The following is a 21,323-nucleotide window of genomic DNA, read 5'->3' on the forward strand; positions in this document are numbered from 1 at the left end:
GGAGCTCTACAATGTGTTTATAAACTACAGAGCGCTGTTATATTGTATTATTTTGAAAGGTCCGGGTTGTAGTGTGGTAGGAGCGCGTTGTTTTACCCGTTCAGACACTGAGGGAGAGCAGAGAGGAGGTGAGAGAGTCTGCATGGAGCTCTACAATGTGTTTATAAACTACAGAGCGCTGTTATATTGTATTATTTTGAAAGGTCCGGGTTGTAGTGTGGTAGGAGCGCGTTGTTTTATCCGTTCAGACACTGAGGGAGAGCAGAGAGGAGGTGAGAGAGTCTGCATGGAGCTCTACAATGTGTTTATAAACTACAGAGCGCTGTTATATTGTATTATTTTGAAAGGTCCGGGTTGTAGTGTGGTAGGAGCGCGTTGTTTTATCCGTTCAGACACTGAGGGAGAGCAGAGAGGAGGTGAGAGAGTCTGCATGGAGCTCTACAATGTGTTTATAAACTACAGAGCGCTGTTATATTGTATTATTTTGAAAGGTCCGGGTTGTAGTGTGGTAGGAGCGCGTTGTTTTATCCGTTCAGACACTGAGGGAGAGCAGAGAGGAGGTGAGAGAGTCTGCATGGAGCTCTACAATGTGTTTATAAACTACAGAGCGCTGTTATATTGTATTATTTTGAAAGGTCCGGGTTGTAGTGTGGTAGGAGCGCGTTGTTTTATCCGTTCAGACACTGAGGGAGAGCAGAGAGGAGGTGAGAGAGTCTGCATGGAGCTCTACAATGTGTTTATAAACTACAGAGCGCTGTTATATTGTATTATTTTGAAAGGTCCGGGTTGTAGTGTGGTAGGAGCGCGTTGTTTTATCCGTTCAGACACTGAGGGAGAGCAGAGAGGAGGTGAGAGAGTCTGCATGGAGCTCTACAATGTGTTTATAAACTACAGAGCGCTGTTATATTGTATTATTTTGAAAGGTCCGGGTTGTAGTGTGGTAGGAGCGCGTTGTTTTATCCGTTCAGACACTGAGGGAGAGCAGAGAGGAGGTGAGAGAGTCTGCATGGAGCTCTACAATGTGTTTATAAACTACAGAGCGCTGTTATATTGTATTATTTTGAAAGGTCCGGGTTGTAGTGTGGTAGGAGCGCGTTGTTTTATCCGTTCAGACACTGAGGGAGAGCAGAGAGGAGGTGAGAGAGTCTGCATGGAGCTCTACAATGTGTTTATAAACTACAGAGCGCTGTTATATTGTATTATTTTGAAAGGTCCGGGTTGTAGTGTGGTAGGAGCGCGTTGTTTTATCCGTTCAGACACTGAGGGAGAGCAGAGAGGAGGTGAGAGAGTCTGCATGGAGCTCTACAATGTGTTTAGAAACTACAGAGCGCTGTTATATTGTATTATTTTGAAAGGTCCGGGTTGTAGTGTGGTAGGAGCGCGTTGTTTTATCCGTTCAGACACTGAGGGAGAGCAGAGAGGAGGTGAGAGAGTCTGCATGGAGCTCTACAATGTGTTTATAAACTACAGAGCGCTGTTATATTGTATTATTTTGAAAGGTCCGGGTTGTAGTGTGGTAGGAGCGCGTTGTTTTATCCGTTCAGACACTGAGGGAGAGCAGAGAGGAGGTGAGAGAGTCTGCATGGAGCTCTACAATGTGTTTATAAACTACAGAGCGCTGTTATATTGTATTATTTTGAAAGGTCCGGGTTGTAGTGTGGTAGGAGCGCGTTGTTTTATCCGTTCAGACACTGAGGGAGAGCAGAGAGGAGGTGAGAGAGTCTGCATGGAGCTCTACAATGTGTTTATAAACTACAGAGCGCTGTTATATTGTATTATTTTGAAAGGTCCGGGTTGTAGTGTGGTAGGAGCGCGTTGTTTTATCCGTTCAGACACTGAGGGAGAGCAGAGAGGAGGTGAGAGAGTCTGCATGGAGCTCTACAATGTGTTTATAAACTACAGAGCGCTGTTATATTGTATTATTTTGAAAGGTCCGGGTTGTAGTGTGGTAGGAGCGCGTTGTTTTATCCGTTCAGACACTGAGGGAGAGCAGAGAGGAGGTGAGAGAGTCTGCATGGAGCTCTACAATGTGTTTATAAACTACAGAGCGCTGTTATATTGTATTATTTTGAAAGGTCCGGGTTGTAGTGTGGTAGGAGCGCGTTGTTTTATCCGTTCAGACACTGAGGGAGAGCAGAGAGGAGGTGAGAGAGTCTGCATGGAGCTCTACAATGTGTTTATAAACTACAGAGCGCTGTTATATTGTATTATTTTGAAAGGTCCGGGTTGTAGTGTGGTAGGAGCGCGTTGTTTTATCCGTTCAGACACTGAGGGAGAGCAGAGAGGAGGTGAGAGAGTCTGCATGGAGCTCTACAATGTGTTTATAAACTACAGAGCGCTGTTATATTGTATTATTTTGAAAGGTCCGGGTTGTAGTGTGGTAGGAGCGCGTTGTTTTATCCGTTCAGACACTGAGGGAGAGCAGAGAGGAGGTGAGAGAGTCTGCATGGAGCTCTACAATGTGTTTATAAACTACAGAGCGCTGTTATATTGTATTATTTTGAAAGGTCCGGGTTGTAGTGTGGTAGGAGCGCGTTGTTTTATCCGTTCAGACACTGAGGGAGAGCAGAGAGGAGGTGAGAGAGTCTGCATGGAGCTCTACAATGTGTTTATAAACTACAGAGCGCTGTTATATTGTATTATTTTGAAAGGTCCGGGTTGTAGTGTGGTAGGAGCGCGTTGTTTTATCCGTTCAGACACTGAGGGAGAGCAGAGAGGAGGTGAGAGAGTCTGCATGGAGCTCTACAATGTGTTTATAAACTACAGAGCGCTGTTATATTGTATTATTTTGAAAGGTCCGGGTTGTAGTGTGGTAGGAGCGCGTTGTTTTATCCGTTCAGACACTGAGGGAGAGCAGAGAGGAGGTGAGAGAGTCTGCATGGAGCTCTACAATGTGTTTATAAACTACAGAGCGCTGTTATATTGTATTATTTTGAAAGGTCCGGGTTGTAGTGTGGTAGGAGCGCGTTGTTTTATCCGTTCAGACACTGAGGGAGAGCAGAGAGGAGGTGAGAGAGTCTGCATGGAGCTCTACAATGTGTTTATAAACTACAGAGCGCTGTTATATTGTATTATTTTGAAAGGTCCGGGTTGTAGTGTGGTAGGAGCACGTTGTTTTATCCGTTCAGACACTGAGGGAGAGCAGAGAGGAGGTGAGAGAGTCTGCATGGAGCTCTACAATGTGTTTATAAACTACAGAGCGCTGTTATATTGTATTATTTTGAAAGGTCCGGGTTGTAGTGTGGTAGGAGCGCGTTGTTTTATCCGTTCAGACACTGAGGGAGAGCAGAGAGGAGGTGAGAGAGTCTGCATGGAGCTCTACAATGTGTTTATAAACTACAGAGCGCTGTTATATTGTATTATTTTGAAAGGTCCGGGTTGTAGTGTGGTAGGAGCGCGTTGTTTTATCCGTTCAGACACTGAGGGAGAGCAGAGAGGAGGTGAGAGAGTCTGCATGGAGCTCTACAGTGTGTTTATAAACTACAGAGCGCTGTTATATTGTATTATTTTGAAAGGTCCGGGTTGTAGTGTGGTAGGAGCGCGTTGTTTTATCCGTTCAGACACTGAGGGAGAGCAGAGAGGAGGTGAGAGAGTCTGCATGGAGCTCTACAATGTGTTTATAAACTACAGAGCGCTGTTATATTGTATTATTTTGAAAGGTCCGGGTTGTAGTGTGGTAGGAGCGCGTTGTTTTATCCGTTCAGACACTGAGGGAGAGCAGAGAGGAGGTGAGAGAGTCTGCATGGAGCTCTACAATGTGTTTATAAACTACAGAGCGCTGTTATATTGTATTATTTTGAAAGGTCCGGGTTGTAGTGTGGTAGGAGCGCGTTGTTTTATCCGTTCAGACACTGAGGGAGAGCAGAGAGGAGGTGAGAGAGTCTGCATGGAGCTCTACAATGTGTTTATAAACTACAGAGCGCTGTTATATTGTATTATTTTGAAAGGTCCGGGTTGTAGTGTGGTAGGAGCGCGTTGTTTTATTCGTTCAGACACTGAGGGAGAGCAGAGAGGAGGTGAGAGAGTCTGCATGGAGCTCTACAATGTGTTTATAAACTACAGAGCGCTGTTATATTGTATTATTTTGAAAGGTCCGGGTTGTAGTGTGGTAGGAGCGCGTTGTTTTATCCGTTCAGACACTGAGGGAGAGCAGAGAGGAGGTGAGAGAGTCTGCATGGAGCTCTACAATGTGTTTATAAACTACAGAGCGCTGTTATATTGTATTATTTTGAAAGGTCCGGGTTGTAGTGTGGTAGGAGCGCGTTGTTTTACCCGTTCAGACACTGAGGGAGAGCAGAGAGGAGGTGAGAGAGTCTGCATGGAGCTCTACAATGTGTTTATAAACTACAGAGCGCTGTTATATTGTATTATTTTGAAAGGTCCGGGTTGTAGTGTGGTAGGAGCGCGTTGTTTTATCCGTTCAGACACTGAGGGAGAGCAGAGAGGAGGTGAGAGAGTCTGCATGGAGCTCTACAATGTGTTTATAAACTACAGAGCGCTGTTATATTGTATTATTTTGAAAGGTCCGGGTTGTAGTGTGGTAGGAGCGCGTTGTTTTACCCGTTCAGACACTGAGGGAGAGCAGAGAGGAGGTGAGAGAGTCTGCATGGAGCTCTACAATGTGTTTATAAACTACAGAGCGCTGTTATATTGTATTATTTTGAAAGGTCCGGGTTGTAGTGTGGTAGGAGCGCGTTGTTTTATCCGTTCAGACACTGAGGGAGAGCAGAGAGGAGGTGAGAGAGTCTGCATGGAGCTCTACAATGTGTTTATAAACTACAGAGCGCTGTTATATTGTATTATTTTGAAAGGTCCGGGTTGTAGTGTGGTAGGAGCGCGTTGTTTTATCCGTTCAGACACTGAGGGAGAGCAGAGAGGAGGTGAGAGAGTCTGCATGGAGCTCTACAATGTGTTTATAAACTACAGAGCGCTGTTATATTGTATTATTTTGAAAGGTCCGGGTTGTAGTGTGGTAGGAGCGCGTTGTTTTATCCGTTCAGACACTGAGGGAGAGCAGAGAGGAGGTGAGAGAGTCTGCATGGAGCTCTACAATGTGTTTATAAACTACAGAGCGCTGTTATATTGTATTATTTTGAAAGGTCCGGGTTGTAGTGTGGTAGGAGCGCGTTGTTTTATCCGTTCAGACACTGAGGGAGAGCAGAGAGGAGGTGAGAGAGTCTGCATGGAGCTCTACAATGTGTTTATAAACTACAGAGCGCTGTTATATTGTATTATTTTGAAAGGTCCGGGTTGTAGTGTGGTAGGAGCGCGTTGTTTTATCCGTTCAGACACTGAGGGAGAGCAGAGAGGAGGTGAGAGAGTCTGCATGGAGCTCTACAATGTGTTTATAAACTACAGAGCGCTGTTATATTGTATTATTTTGAAAGGTCCGGGTTGTAGTGTGGTAGGAGCGCGTTGTTTTATCCGTTCAGACACTGAGGGAGAGCAGAGAGGAGGTGAGAGAGTCTGCATGGAGCTCTACAATGTGTTTATAAACTACAGAGCGCTGTTATATTGTATTATTTTGAAAGGTCCGGGTTGTAGTGTGGTAGGAGCGCGTTGTTTTATCCGTTCAGACACTGAGGGAGAGCAGAGAGGAGGTGAGAGAGTCTGCATGGAGCTCTACAATGTGTTTATAAACTACAGAGCGCTGTTATATTGTATTATTTTGAAAGGTCCGGGTTGTAGTGTGGTAGGAGCGCGTTGTTTTATCCGTTCAGACACTGAGGGAGAGCAGAGAGGAGGTGAGAGAGTCTGCATGGAGCTCTACAATGTGTTTATAAACTACAGAGCGCTGTTATATTGTATTATTTTGAAAGGTCCGGGTTGTAGTGTGGTAGGAGCGCGTTGTTTTATCCGTTCAGACACTGAGGGAGAGCAGAGAGGAGGTGAGAGAGTCTGCATGGAGCTCTACAATGTGTTTATAAACTACAGAGCGCTGTTATATTGTATTATTTTGAAAGGTCCGGGTTGTAGTGTGGTAGGAGCGCGTTGTTTTATCCGTTCAGACACTGAGGGAGAGCAGAGAGGAGGTGAGAGAGTCTGCATGGAGCTCTACAATGTGTTTATAAACTACAGAGCGCTGTTATATTGTATTATTTTGAAAGGTCCGGGTTGTAGTGTGGTAGGAGCGCGTTGTTTTATCCGTTCAGACACTGAGGGAGAGCAGAGAGGAGGTGAGAGAGTCTGCATGGAGCTCTACAATGTGTTTATAAACTACAGAGCGCTGTTATATTGTATTATTTTGAAAGGTCCGGGTTGTAGTGTGGTAGGAGCGCGTTGTTTTATCCGTTCAGACACTGAGGGAGAGCAGAGAGGAGGTGAGAGAGTCTGCATGGAGCTCTACAATGTGTTTATAAACTACAGAGCGCTGTTATATTGTATTACTTTGTAAGTTACTTACATATATATATATATATATATATATATATATATATATATATATATATATATATATATATAACAACATGTTTTTAAAATTAATAAAAGCAATAAGTATCATCTTTATTTAGGGCTGGGAAGTAACAGCACGCTCGCTTGCAGAAAGCAGAGGCACTGCTCTGCACTCGTTGGCCGCGTTGTCATGAACACAAGCTATTAAGTCTGTGTGTTTATCTGATTGATCTCTTCTGCTAAACTCTGTGTCTCTCGTGTAATTTTCGTGTCTTTAATACTTTTGACTCGAGTTGCCAGTTTTGTGTAATGTAATGGCAGGTGACTGTTAAACACGCTTCTTGTGTCATGCTTGTCCATACATCGGTAGTGATGGACATTGAATCACACTCCAGACTCAAATCCTGTCAAAGCTTTTCCTTTGCTCGTTCGTGATCCAGAGTAATGAATTTGGAGATTGTCTTTCGACAGGGCATTTCATATGGAGGATAATTTGTCCCAATAATTAAAAATAAATAAATTAAATAAATAAAATTCGAAATAATGAAATAAATAAATACATAAATAAATAAATAAAAACGAAATAAATACATACAAATATAAATAAATAAATATATAAAACTAAATAAATACATAAGTAGAAACTGAAATATATTTAATAATTATCTATTTATTTATTTATTTCGATTTTTATTTATTTATTTACTTATATATTTCTGTATTTATTCCGTTTTTATTTCGTTTTTTATTTCGTCTTTTCATTTTTGCACAATCTTTTCGAGCTACCGTCAATCATGCTCGATTGGCGGGACATAAGTGACTCGGTGATCTCTCTTTCCCTGGTAGTAGTGCGGAGCAGTGATGGGCTGTTCGATTCCTTTTAGTGACTCCATTCATTTGATTCAGTTCAGTTTGGTGAATCGATTCATTTCTTCATTTGATTCACTGATTCAGTGACACAAAACCAATCAATGCAGACCGCATTAGGATTGTTTACGCAGGTTTATTTGAACCGGAAAGAACGAGTCATATACAAACTGCACATCACAAAAGCTAGGGAGAATCTATATTTGGTGGACTGGGTTCATAAACATTAAATATAGTTTGACAAAAAAAATAATATATATTTACAATTCTAGAGATAACATAACAGTTTGAACCATTAGCATTGTTTAGCCATTAGTATCAATCTAATTTAATTTCACCTTTTTTTAAAAAAAAAAAGTCAATTGCATTTCTTACGTGTTTTTTTTTTTATATATATAAATTTGGCGCCATCCATTGTTTTTTTACAACAACAAAAAAGAGGAAGACGGAACGCCCGGAGCGGTACTTTGATGAATTCAATTGCTTTAAAAACAGCATAAAAAGTTAGACACATGAAGAGAGTATTTTAACAATCAGAACCGATTAGTAACGCGCTGTCATTAACCCGTTCCGGGCCAGAACCCTCTTTTTATCACCAAAAAGCTCCCGGAACACTGGGTTCCGAAGGTGCAAAGACGACGAAAATGATACATACAATACAACTAAGTGGGAACAACATAACGGTATTGAAAAAACCCACCAAATCGACCTTTAACTGCTGCCCATTCCGTGTAATAAACAGCTGTATAGACAAAACCGCCCGGAACACGGGGTTCCGAAAGAATACAGAGCATGAAAATTATACACACAATACAGCTAAGTGAGGACAACATAACATTGCTGAAAAAACCAACCGAACCGACCTTTAACTGCCCGTTCCGTGCAATAAACAGCTTGATTAATAAAGCTGCCCAGAAGCTGCACAGGAGACGGAAAAAAAGACACATAATACAGTGAGCAACATACTTACAAAAACTGTCTGAAGTGTTAACCGACCTGTAATTGCCGATTCTCTGCATGAAATGGGTTAATATGAATTGATCTTCTGCAAATTCAAGAATGGGTATTCAGCCGAGGGGGTGGTCGTTGATTTTTACTGTCTTTACAAACTACACTTTTCAGCCCTAACCTCTACTCCACACTACTGGCCCACCACAAACTCAAAAATGCTTCAAACTGTTCAAGATTAACAATAAAATCAATACATGTACCAGTTTTATCACAAATTTGTTTTTATAATGTGTACATTGATAAAGAAGAATGCTGGAAAAGAAGCAAAATACAAATATTCATTGCAGTCTTGCACGAAATACTGTTAATACAAAAAAAACCCACGTACAAATACACTAAAAGGCAATATATACATAATGTAGGCTTGCTACTTTTTGATTGTAATCAGTAAAGCTCATTAAACGTCGAATTCCCCAAAAATGAGTTAGACTGAAATAAATGTATATAGGAAAACGACAGTAAAAACACTCACTATTTTTTTCTTACAAGAAATAATAATTTAGAAATCATCTCTAGGCTGTGTAGTTTTTATACTTGCTGTCTGTCCCATCTCCGTTCTGCTGTGAATGACTGGGGGTCGCTGTCTGCTCTCTCTCTCTCTCTCTCTCTCTCTCTCTCTCTCTCTCTCTCTCTCTCTCTCTCTCTCTCTCTCTCTCTCTCTCTCTCTCTATATATATATATATATTGTGAGGGATTGGTTAAAGAAAACAAACAAAAATGTGAAGACAACGTAAACCAACTGGACGGTTAACAAAGTAATGTAAAGTGGTAAAACTAAACTTGGATTAAAGAATACAGTTTGTAAATAATAACTGTGTTAAATAAGGGAAAGTAAAAATAAATAAGTTCAGTTTAAAATAAATACTTCCTATTGTGCAGAGACAATAGTTGGAGGCATTTGGTTACCATTTAAAATGCCTGTGTTTTAGAGTTTGGGGAGAGAACGTGAGGAGTTTGGTTGGTGACTGGGAGAGTAAAACGGAGAAAATGATTTGTTATTGATTTACTGGGAAACAAACACACTGAAAGAGGTATTTAGATTACGACTCTGGATTTTGTTTTGGTTTTGATGACTAGGGAACAGGCTTAGCCTGCCTCGCGTTTAGATAATATCAACACCTGTTTAGGTAGGGCCTGAGAATGGGGTAGGCTTTGTTTTGTTTCTGTTTTCTTTTGTTATTGTAAATAATAAACACACGCTGTGGCGTTTCACCACATTCTGGCTGTCAAGTCTTTGTTTAAAGAAAGGAAAACCTGAGACCAGAAGGCAATCCACCACAATATATAAATCTATTGTAGTTCTTCCCTTATATTTTCTCCCATTTCTCTATTTTTATAAATTTGAATATACACTTCTTTCTCCATTTGTTTTTCTCCCTTCTACTTTCAAAATATCATTTACTGTCGGGCTCCCGAGTGGCGCATCCAGTAAAAGCACTCACTAGAGTGCAGGATGCGCTCTATAGCCTGGACGTCGCAAGTTCGAATCCAGGCTATTCCACAGCTGACCGTGGACGGGAGCTCCCAGGGGGCAGCGCTCAATTGGCCGAGCGTCGCCCGGGGGGAGGGAGGGTTAGGTCGGCCAGGGTGTCCTCGGCTCACCGCGCACCAGCAACCCCTGTAGTCTGGCCGGGCACCTGCGGGCTTGCCTGTAAGCTGCCCAGATCTGCGTTGTCCTCCGACGCTGTAGCTCTGAGGCGGCTGCACGGTGAGTTCGCAGTGTGTAAAGAAGCGGGCGGCTGACGGCACACGCTTTGGAGGACAGCGTGTGTTCATCTTCACCCCTCCCGAGTCAGCGCAGGGGTGGCGGTGAGCCTAAAAATAATTAGGCATTTCAAATTGGGGAGAAAATAATAAAAAATAATTGGCAACGACTAAATTAAAAAATAAATAAATAAATAAAAAAATATATAATTTACTGTTGCTGCTTCAATTTCGATATGTGACTTACAGCTAACCCCTACCCCTAAACCTAATGGCACTATTAGACTGTTACTATTATTTAAACATAATTTGTTTTGAACCCTCTAGATGAATCTAACCCCCTACCCCTAATTGTTTCATGCTTTCCAAAATGTGAATCCTGAGCATATCCCATTGTTCTACACTTACCTGAACACGCCTGGGAAACTGGCTTTCTATCAGCCAATACATGTGAACTGTGGGCAACAATATTACATATATTACAGCAGTGTTGTGAGCAGCTTTAACACTTAAAAAACCTGTAATAAAATTAAACCAAGAAAAAATACACACTTGTTAGGGCTGTAACAAAGGGTACATTTTGATCTTCAAAGGTTCGGAACGCATTCCCGAAGGAAGGTTTGAACCTTCGATGGCACTATTTTGCAGCAGCATTTTCTTTCCGTTGGGGAAGAACACTTTTATTTATGTTAATTATTTCATTCTTACTGTCAAAATGCACAGATTGCTTGATAAATAGGTAACAGTAAATGTGTGACACGGATGTGGTAAGGTCTTGGTTTGTAACAGAAGCACATAAGATTCGTGGCATTGCTGGTGCTCCTCCAGATAGAATCCTGTGTGCTTCCAGATGTTGGTTTTAGGGCTCTCAAAATAATAATTCTACCGATTTCAAATTTTGGTTAATTACATTAAATGCATTATTAAAAATGCTACAGGCACTAATGGCAGCGTTAATTAAAAAGTATTTATCCTATACACCGATGAGACATGAATGTTGGCATATTAATCACAGGACAAATGCTCTACCAGGACTGCCCAGAAAAACATTAAACAAGGTAACAATTTGTCTGTGCTTGACTGTAGCTATCATGCTTCATATGAAAATCACTCTGCCAACGTAGACACAATCATAGACAGAACAAGTACACTTTCATTGAGCTCACTGTCCCTCAGGTCACTCTTTGCACTGTTGTCTATAGACATGATATAGGTGTTGCATAATTACTGCTGTTGCTTCCAATGCAAAACTAGGAGCACTTGCCACTATGCAAATACTGAATACTTAATGCTGATGCTGGTGCTTCCTCTGTGCTTGTCCTCCTTGACCTAACAGCTGCTTTTGACACCATAGATCATGACATTCTTCTTGACTGCCTTCAGAAGTATGCTGGGATCTCTGGAACCTGTCTCTCCTGGATGTCCTCTTACCTATCTGGACGCATGCAGTCTGTTTTCTATGCTGGATGCAGTGGTGTCACAAACCCAGTCACTTGTGGTGTCCCCCAAGGATCTGTTCTTGGGGCCCCTTCCCTTCAATATCTACATGCTTCCCTTGGGTCACCTCATCTGCCAACACAACCTCATGTTTCACTCAAATGCTGATGACACCCAGCTCTACTTAAAACTTGACCCTGGAAGCCCTTCTGCCATGGTCCGGCTCTCGGCTAGCATTCAAGACATCGAGGTCTGGATGGCTGCCAATTTTCTTCAACTGAACACTAGGATGCTTACCAGATGTAAAAAACGTGAACACATCACCCCCCGACTTGCCGTGCTGCACTGGCTACCTGTAAAGGTAGGATTACTTTCAAAACTCTCCTGCTCACCTACAATGCCCTTCATCACACAGGTCCCGAGTACCTCCTCAATCTGCTGACCCGCTATGTCCCTGCCCACAAGCTGAGGTCCTCTGACTCTGCGTAAAGGGCACAGAGTACCCTGGATTGGATGGCCTGACAGTTCATTCCCAGGGTTAGACAGAAGTTGGCCATCTAGAAAGGTTGCGGAGCTCCGGTACACTAAATCATCGACCCGGAAGGGAAACGATGTGGCAGCCGTGGATTGGAGGAGCGGATGCACTCGTTAACCAAGGGGTCATGGGTGACAGTATATAAGGGGACGTAGTGAGGTGATCTGTTCCTTCTTAATGGTTAACTTGAACCTGAAGGACAAACATGACTTTATCTTGAGTGTTTTGTTTGTTTATTGTCCTGACCAAAAATACTGTTTGTTATTATTTAGATGGCTGAAACACTATCCAGGAGCTGTCGCTTAAGGCCAGCACGAACCTGGACAACACTTCACTTGTTTGCACTAAGGAACTGTATTGTCACTACGAGCACTAGAGCATGCACTGTGAACTTGTGTTTGTGTTACGTGTGGGTGAACTGAAACGGGACTGTTATTATTTCGGGGCAAACCTGCAGATTACAGATAAGCAATACACGCCGCTGTATTGCTTCTCATTGACATTGTTATTATTTACTGTTGTTTGCCATCAGGCATTTGGATTGTATAATTAAATCATCATTGCACCTGGATATCTTTGTCTGTCTGATTATTGTTCACCTGCACACTGTTAACCACTTTGCCAGTGCCTTATTCCTTCTCCATATTCTGCCTGATTCAAGGATTCTTATTATTTATGTGACAAGTTGTGTTAACCCTAGTTTAGTACCTAATGTTTTCAGTGGTTTTGAAATTGCATCTGTCCAGTTTAGATTAAAATCACCAAGTAATACATATTCTTTGGTATTTATGTTAGCAAGAATACTTGAGCAGTTATACATAGGTGGAGGGAGATGCGTTTGGAGGTTTGTAGGAGACCAGTACAGTGATAGAATAACTTTCTGTAAAGTGAATAGTCACACCAAGAGTTTCTGTTTCAGAAGCAATGTGGAGGACAGAGTGTTTTAGTTTATTTGATATGTAGAATGCAACACCTCCTCCTTGTTTGTTAGTGTCACAGCCTTTACGAAAACAGGAATAATTATCAATGGATAGGAAAGAGTGGGACCGAGTGGTTTAACCAGGTTTCAGAGCGTGCTAAAATTCCAGTTTTTGTTTCATGTAGTAAACACTTGATTTTATTAGGCAAACTATGCATGTTAAGATGACAAACACCAAGGCCCTTGATTTTTCCCAGTTGTTTTAGTTTAGAGGGTGGATGTTTTATAATGCGATTGAATTTAAACCATTTGCGATTGTGTAGGCTTGGAAAATAGATCGGAAGTGTCAAAGAGAGTGGAGGTATTTTCAGAGAAAGAGAAGGGTGGAGAGGGAGTGTGACAGGAACGAAAGGAGTCCCTCTTGTAATTCTCCCTCCCGACTACTGGCAGTGCTGTGCAGGAAGGACCGAGACAGAGGAGAAAGGCTGAGTCATGGTTGGGGCAGAAGCCGCAGTGGTGGCGGCCATCTTAACTTGGGGCAGGACCTCATGGTTGAGCCCCATTATTGCAATCAGCTGTGCTGCGCTCAACGATTGGCTGAGGTGGGGCAGTGCACTGGTTGCAGGGGTGGGGCTCGGCACTATTTAGGCTGTGGGGTTCTGCCATTCAGGCTCCCTATCCTGGATGGAGACAGTCTTGCTGTGTGAGGTCTGTGACTTTTGTTCATTTGTTTGTTTTGTTTAGATCCAGACTTAGGATTCCCAGGCCGGCTGCCTTCGAGCCTGGACTTTTCCTTATGATCCTTGGCAGCTTCAGGAATTACTTATCCTGTTTTTGAAGAGGGAGCCCGAGCCACCTGCTGTGCTGTGTGGATCACTGAATTACCCCGTGGCAGTGTTTCTCTTCTGTGTGGATCACTGAATTACCTCGTGGCAGTGTTTCTCTTCTGTGTGGATCACTGAATTACCTCGTGGCAGTGTTTCTCTTCTGTGTGGATCACTGAATTACCCTGTGGCAGTGTTTCTCTTCTGTGTGGATCACTGAATTACCTCGTGGCAGTGTTTCTCTTCTGTGTGGATCACTGAATTACCTCGTGGCAGTGTTTCTCTTCTGTGTGGATCACTGAATTACCTCGTGGCAGTGTTTCTCTTCTGTGTGGATCACTGAATTACCTCGTGGCAGTGTTTCTCTTCTGTGTGGATCACTGAATTACCTCGTGGCAGTGTTTCTCTTCTGTGTGGATCACTGAATTACCCCGTGGCAGTGTTTCTGTTCTGTGTGGATCACTGAATTACCCCGTGGCAGTGTTTCTCTTCTGTGTGGATCACTGAATTACCACGTGGCAGTGTTTCTCTTCTGTGTGGATCACTGAATTACCTCGTGGCCGTGTTTCTCTTCTGTGTGGATCACTGAATTACCTCGTGGCAGTGTTTCTCTTCTGTGTGGATCACTGAATTACCTCGTGGCAGTGTTTCTCTTCTGTGTGGATCACTGAATTACCACGTGGCAGTGTTTCTCTTCTGTGTGGATCACTGAATTACCTCGTGGCAGTGTTTCTCTTCTGTGTGGATCACAGAATTACCTCGTGGCAGTGTTTCTCTTCTGTGTGGATCACTGAATTACCTCGTGGCAGTGTTTCTCTTCTGTGTGGATCACTGAATTACCACGTGGCAGTGTTTCTCTTCTGTGTGGATCACTGAATTACCTCGTGGCAGTGTTTCTCTTCTGTGTGGATCACTGAATTACCTCGTGGCAGTGTTTCTCTTCTGTGTGGATAACTGAATTTTGTTTATTTAGCAGACTAATTGTTTATTTAGCAGACGCCTTTATCCAAGGCGACTTACAGAGACTAGGGTGTGTGAACTATGCATCAGCTGCAGAGTCACTTACAACTACGTCTCACCCGAAAGACGGAGCACAAGGAGGTGAAGTGACTTGCTCAGGGTCACACAATGAGTCAGTGGCTGAGGTGGGATTTGAACCGGGGACCTCCTGGTTACAAGACCTTTTCTTTAACCACTGGACCACACAGCCTCCTTAATACCACATGGCAGTGTTTCTCTTCTGTGTGGATCACTGAATTACCTCGTGGCAGTGTTTCTCTTCTGTGTGGATCACTGAATTACCTCGTGGCAGTGTTTCTCTTCTGTGTGGATCACAGAATTACCTCGTGGCAGTGTTTCTCTTCTGTGTGGATCACTGAATTACCTCGTGGCAGTGTTTCTCTTCTGTGTGGATCACTGAATTACCTCGTGGCAGTGTTTCTCTTCTGTGTGGATCACTGAATTACCTCGTGGCAGTGTTTCTCTTCTGTGTGGATCACTGAATTACCACGTGGCAGTGTTTCTCTTCTGTGTGGATCACTGAATTACCTCGTGGCAGTGTTTCTCTTCTGTGTGGATCACTGAATTACCTCGTGGCAGTGTTTCTCTTCTGTGTGGATCACTGAATTACCTCGTGGCAGTGTTTCTCTTCTGTGTGGATCACTGAATTACCACTTTGCATTGTTTCTCTTCTGTGTGGACTATTTGTTTTCATTTCAAGCCTCTGCTTACCATAGCTGGTAACAGAGGCAGTTTTTTTGTTTGCTGCAATTGTGTGGAAACCCACTGCTCAGGACTTTGTACTTTTGTGGGTGTTGTAAATAAAATAGAACCCTCAACTACATGCTTCCTGTCTCCATCACTTCTGGGTCACGTCACTTCCTCCCATAACCCACCACAGGGAGCAATACATCCTAAGACATAAGTCTGTGCTTTTCGTTAATAGAAAAGTCAGGTATTTAGCTGATATATTTTTTTCCTTTAGTTTAAACATTTTTGCTATGGTCTTGCGAGGAGCTTGGACTAAACAGGAGCCAAAGCTGGATATGGATATATTGAAAGGAATGTGTAACAAAATGACCAGTCCAGTAGTGCTTGTCAGTTGCCCACAAAGGGTCTGTTTTTCAACAGATTGTGAAGCATTTCCCCAGCGAGTAAGGCCACTTCATAGAGCTGTCGTCCAAAGCTTACATGCCCCAATGTATGGAAATGATAAAAATAATAAAAATAATAACTAGAACTGCAATACAGTTTTATGGTATTCCATATAGGTACACCACCTATTCCATAGGTAGCAGCAATACGCATTCTTGACAGACAGCGAGGTTAGGCGGGGGAAGTCATTGTTACTTAAAAAAACTACACAAAAACACACGACACAATGAATGAATGCTTCAAAACGGTTTTAATTCAGAGGAATTTAACAGCAGTGATTTCTGTGTATTTGCAGTGTTAAACTGGATTACTGTTGAGAGACAGACGAGAGAAAAGCAAGTCGGCACAGGCACTCAGAATCCAGTTATGAGACTGAGACACGGAAATTTGTCATCTCACATCAGCATATATTCACAATTATGATGAAATACATTGTAACTGTGTGTGTGTGTCAGTACAAATATACTTGCATACTAATCACACTGTAAATACAACACAATGAATGAAATGAAAATTACTACATGAAATAATATTTTGGAAATGCAGAATATTTCTGGGACTAATTTAAAATTATAATTATTAAAAACAAAAAAGCATTTAAAAATCAAACATTTTAAAATATTTATAGATTTAAAGACATGAAATTCAATTTTAAAGATATACTTAGCAGGTTTGGAAAAAATATAAACATCAGTACTTGTGAATCAATTTCCTCATTTGAGTTACGATCCATGAGGCTGTTTTTGTATTTTTTTGAATTCTGGAGCTTAATTTTTAATTATTTAAAAAATAGTTTCTTTGGTCCGCTTTCGGAAGGACTCAGGAATTATCAGTGGTGCGGTAACATCTTTAGATATTTATTTATATCTACATGTAATGCCGATAGATCACGACTCCTTCCGAAAGCAGACCTGAGAGTGACATTATTAAATAATTCAAAATTAAGCTCCAGAATGCGAAAAAATAGAAAAACAGCCTCATGGATCGTGACTCAAATGAGGAAATTGGTTGATGTTTACATTTTTCCCCAAACCTGCCAAGCATAGCTTTAACAAGCCTAGGTCACCACAGCTGGTACTCTGACCTTTAAAATGCCTGTCAGTAACATTTGAGTTGAGGGTTTGCCAATGACCTTTTATAAATGATCAACAAACACACAGGTTAACACCAGATTGTACATTGATAATGCCATTGAGAATAATATAATTATGCACACGCACACACTGTATGGGAGCTGTGTGTGAGGGCTTGGGTGAGTGAGAAGGTGACCTGTGTCTGTGCTGAGAGAGAAACTCACTGGAGGAGAAATCTGAGTGATGCTTTATGCTCGGAATTTTTTGCTTTTTTAATTTTTAGTTAATGCTTTAAGCAGTGTTAGAAAGAATCAAAATCAACCACGTATAATACTGTTTAAATATCGAAAAAATCTCATAGCATAATCAAAATATGTTGCTTTAACTTCATAGCAATTTCCTCCAAATACAAGGAAACTCTTCACATCATAATCTGTTTTCAGCTGTTCTTCAAGCTTCTCCAGACTCACTGGAACAGTAACTTCTCCCTTAGCATTCCTCCCATAGTGAGCCATTGACACCCACCTGTTGTCTTTTTTGCAGCAAAAAGCCGTCCACATATACTCGGGTATGTTCACCCTATTGTTCACTTTACTGTTTTTGCTGGGTACAGCTCCAGTAACAATGTAGGCCTTATTATTATTATCAGGTGTGCACTTTTCTTTTATATTATCACGAACAAACCTTTCAGTACTAGCCCAGGCACCGCCATTAAACTCTACATTCTGTGGAACAATGTTGGTCAGAGTGAAGGTTGCGTCCTTAGCGGACTGTGACTCTGCATGGCACACAGGAAACAGGTGGCCTCTGTTGTATCCGTCAGGTGTGTTGGAATCTTCTATAGTCTTGTAGTCTTTGTCCAGAGCTTGCTTACCACCTGCACCTTTAACTGTGTTTTCAAGTGCCATTTCACCACTGCCACTGCCTAAATCAAGCTGTGGAAACATTGCAATGAAACAGACAATCCACCACATGACTCTGTTAGAAAGAAGCAGAACTCTGCTCAAGAATTAGCAGTCACTCCTTCAGTGCTCCAATTAAGTTAATTTAAAAACATTTAAACTTTATTTTGAACTGAAGGTTAAAAGAAGATACACATAATAGTTAACTTGAACACACTGTAATAATAAAAATATAATAAATTTAATAAAAAAACAAACTCACTTGGGGTTCGATGGCCCAGTTCCTTTTTTTTCTTTCACCCTCGTCACAGTCGCTGTATGTGTACGCTGAATACACTGGAATCCTGTTTGTTGTGTCGTAAAGAGTTGCAAATTCATATTTATTTTTATATTTCTGACAGATCCGTTTGTAACGATTCTGATCGAGTTGCACTGTTGGAGCCTTACTCTCCAAAAAGAAATCTTTACACACTTTGAAATCGTTCACTACTTCAGTCCGAGCCAGCGCAGGCAGAGTGAGCAGGAGAAACACCCCACACACAAACCCCATCATTTGTCTCTGTCTCTGTCACTGAAGAGTGAATGGAAACTGGAAGCCAGGCCTCTCAGGGAAGTGTACTGAAACTCTTCAGGATGTGACCTGTATATATACACTGCCCAGTCCAGTCAGGCACACAGCCCAGATACAGGTACACTCGGAGCATTCCTATTGGCCAGTGTGGCATTTGCATGGGAAATTTGGGCCAGTGTCACAATCTCTTTGTGAGGGAGCAGCAATGTTTTGTTTGACTTGAATGAGCTGTGCACACAAATCTGTAGCTTTTTTTAATATTGAGACTCGTCAATTATTTTTCCCCCCCGTTTCACCCAATTTGGAATCTGCAATTCAAATGAACTCAGCTCACCCCAACGACTCCCAGTTAGGGATGACGCACACGCACACGCACACGCACACGCACACACACACGTTTGCATTCCTATATTTGTGGGGACTTCCCATTGACTCACACCAGACAAAACTCCACACAGGGTGAAAGCTGACAACCAACTAAATATTTTGGCACTTTTTGTTTGTTTTTTAAATGCACATTTAGTTCTAAAAATATGTTTTACAAAATGGGGAAATCCCCACAACGTCGGTTTTTTTAGGAGTTATTATCGAGAGCACCCACAGTTAACACATCGTTCGGAGCATTCGATGCAACTGAAAATGTTAACACCCTGAATCTGCAGGCGCGCGGGAGGCCACAGGAGTCGCTTAAGCACGGTGAACCTAGGAAACCCTGGCCAGCTTAAACCCTCCCAACCCTAGTGGTGCTCGACCAACTTTGCACTGCACTCTGGGACCTCCCAGGCGAAATCCGGCAATGGCAAAGGCGGGATCGAAGAAGAACCGCTCTCTAAAATTATTCTTTAATTATTTCATGATTTACTGCTGGCACTTAGTTATGCAAGATGTAGAATACAATTTGAAATGGAAACTTAATGTTTGCAAATGCATGACGTATGAGCGGATGGTTTTGGTTTTTGCGTTAACTGTTTTGTAGTTTCAGAAATTGTGTTTCCGCGATTGAGAAATACTGTGTTGATGTTTTATTAACATGTTATAAATATTTAATAGAGTCTTAGTAATGAAGTTATGAAGCATTAATAAAGGATTATGCATAATATAAAATGCAAATTGACTCTTTTCATGAAAGTTTGTTCTTCACAGAGTCCACACATCTTTCTGATAAAACATGCAAAAAATGAATTAAAACATTAAAAAAAGGTGAGTGGACTTTGCTGCCATCGACCGCTATGTGAAGAACAGGCTTTTGTGAACAGAGTCGATATGCAAAACTGCGTTTGCTGAAGCCGTGTGATGAGCCCTTGATAGATAAGTGGTCACAGTGTGTTCACTCAGTCACACTTCAGTTTTATATAAGCAGGGTTTAAACACAGGGCTGTCAAACTAAATAAGCCTGCTTTCAGTTTCAAGAATTCGAAATGAGTGGGGTCAAACCGACACTCCGCACAGTCAGAACCCGGTGTTGTGCCACACAGTGTGATGGGAAGAGTAGTGTCTCATTTGTAGTCAGAACACACGCACAGTCGTGCCAATTCATCTGCGCATGCCTAGAATATTTTTTCCTCCATCTTTGCCAAAAAGTGTCACTCGCATTTCATTTCATTTTTTTGACTGAGGGTAAATACCCCCCTAATTGTTGCAAAAAAGATATGCAGACAAGTTCTCTTTGGAAGGCAGCAAAGTACAGTATTGAACAGTTTCTAACAGAACCCGTCAGATTATTTGGACGTTTTTCTTTTAACAGTTTGAATAATACTTATTAGAACAGTCATGTTCCATAGGCTATATGAATCTGCTCAAATGTACAAGTATTATGAGTGTCTCAATGTCTGCTAGGCTGTTAGTTGTCAAAGTTCAGATTTCAATTATAATACAAACAAACTAAAAGTAGTTATTTAAAATTACCCCCAGTATACGAAAATAAAAAAACCCCAAAAAACAAGGTTTAAAAAACCCAACGTTTGATCGGAAGCGATGCTGAATAGATATTGTTCATTGGGAAACCCTTTTAATGAAGAGGAAGGTCCACACAAACCGATGAATGCAGTTCTGAAGATTTGCCTGACAGATATTGCCAGTGTGTTTGTAAATGAAGAGACGCAGCTTTTTTGGTTAATTTTTTTATTTATTTTTTAAATAATTTTTTATATCTGTACCCCCCCTCCCAATGTCAAACATCTTCCTACGCCTATGATTAATGATCTACTTAAATCGCGGTAAATTTACGTATTTTACACGGGTATGTTGCGGAATAAAATTAGGATTTCGCGGACATGTTTAAACATTAAATAAACCTAAGTAGACAGTATTTCAGAACACTATAAAGCCTAAAAATAGTGGTACTTGCTTCCTTACTAAAACAGAGTCCTGGCATTTGTTAAAGGTGAGTATGCAGCATCCCCCTGCAGTTGACTTGCCCATACATTGAATTGATTGGAAGTTAAGGCGAAGCTTTGCCAAGTTATACAGATGTGGAAATTGATTAGAAACAGTCACAAAACTCGGTTACACGAGGGCATCTGGCATACTTTAATAAAGGCAATGTATGCAGCACATTCGTTGTCATGTTATTTGTCCCATCCAATAATTTATTTTATTAGTACCGAGTCAAAACAAAGAAGACGTGGCTATTCGGGTCTAAAATTCCAACTGTAAGCAGCAGGTTGAAGCGAGGTGACTGTGCTGGATCGTTGTAGTACTGATTTAACTTGCAGACAGGAATACTTATTGTCTGCGCTGACTTTCCAGTTTGGTTTCTGAAAGCTGTTTATTTTACGTTCTGTTCAGCAGCCTCTGTAGTAGCCTTTTGTTTAATGTGTGATTCTGAAGCTAAATAGCGATCGATCGTATTTTCTCCAAAGACACATTAAGATATGCAAAACAATTACCTCAGTCTGCATGTACAGTTTCTCTGGGAAATATCTTGAAACGAT

The 21,323-nt window shown here is 41.6% G+C and overlaps 3 protein-coding genes across 4 annotated transcripts in view; all 3 read right to left on the bottom strand.

The window, feature by feature from the left end:
* LOC117965878 (zinc finger protein 501-like) overlaps positions 1-21,323 on the bottom strand; it is a 628,111-nt gene that overhangs the window by 521,594 nt on the left and 85,194 nt on the right. The window lies entirely within an intron of this gene.
* The window catches only part of LOC131722023 (zinc finger protein OZF-like), a 307,153-nt gene that overhangs the window by 162,787 nt on the left and 123,043 nt on the right, over positions 1-21,323 (bottom strand). The gene's annotated exons all lie outside the window — the stretch shown is intronic.
* Positions 16,076-18,422, bottom strand: LOC131722030 (endonuclease domain-containing 1 protein-like). Its single transcript, XM_059015602.1, has 2 exons — positions 18,082-18,422; positions 16,076-17,852 (listed from the first exon to the last, which is right to left on the bottom strand). The coding sequence occupies exons 1-2, from the start codon at positions 18,370-18,372 to the stop codon at positions 17,235-17,237; spliced, it is 909 nt and encodes a 302-aa protein (XP_058871585.1). The 5' UTR covers positions 18,373-18,422; the 3' UTR covers positions 16,076-17,234.

The sequence above is a fragment of the Acipenser ruthenus genome, chromosome 50 (genome assembly GCF_902713425.1).
Source record: "Acipenser ruthenus chromosome 50, fAciRut3.2 maternal haplotype, whole genome shotgun sequence".
NCBI classification, from domain to species: Eukaryota; Metazoa; Chordata; class Actinopteri; order Acipenseriformes; family Acipenseridae; genus Acipenser; species Acipenser ruthenus.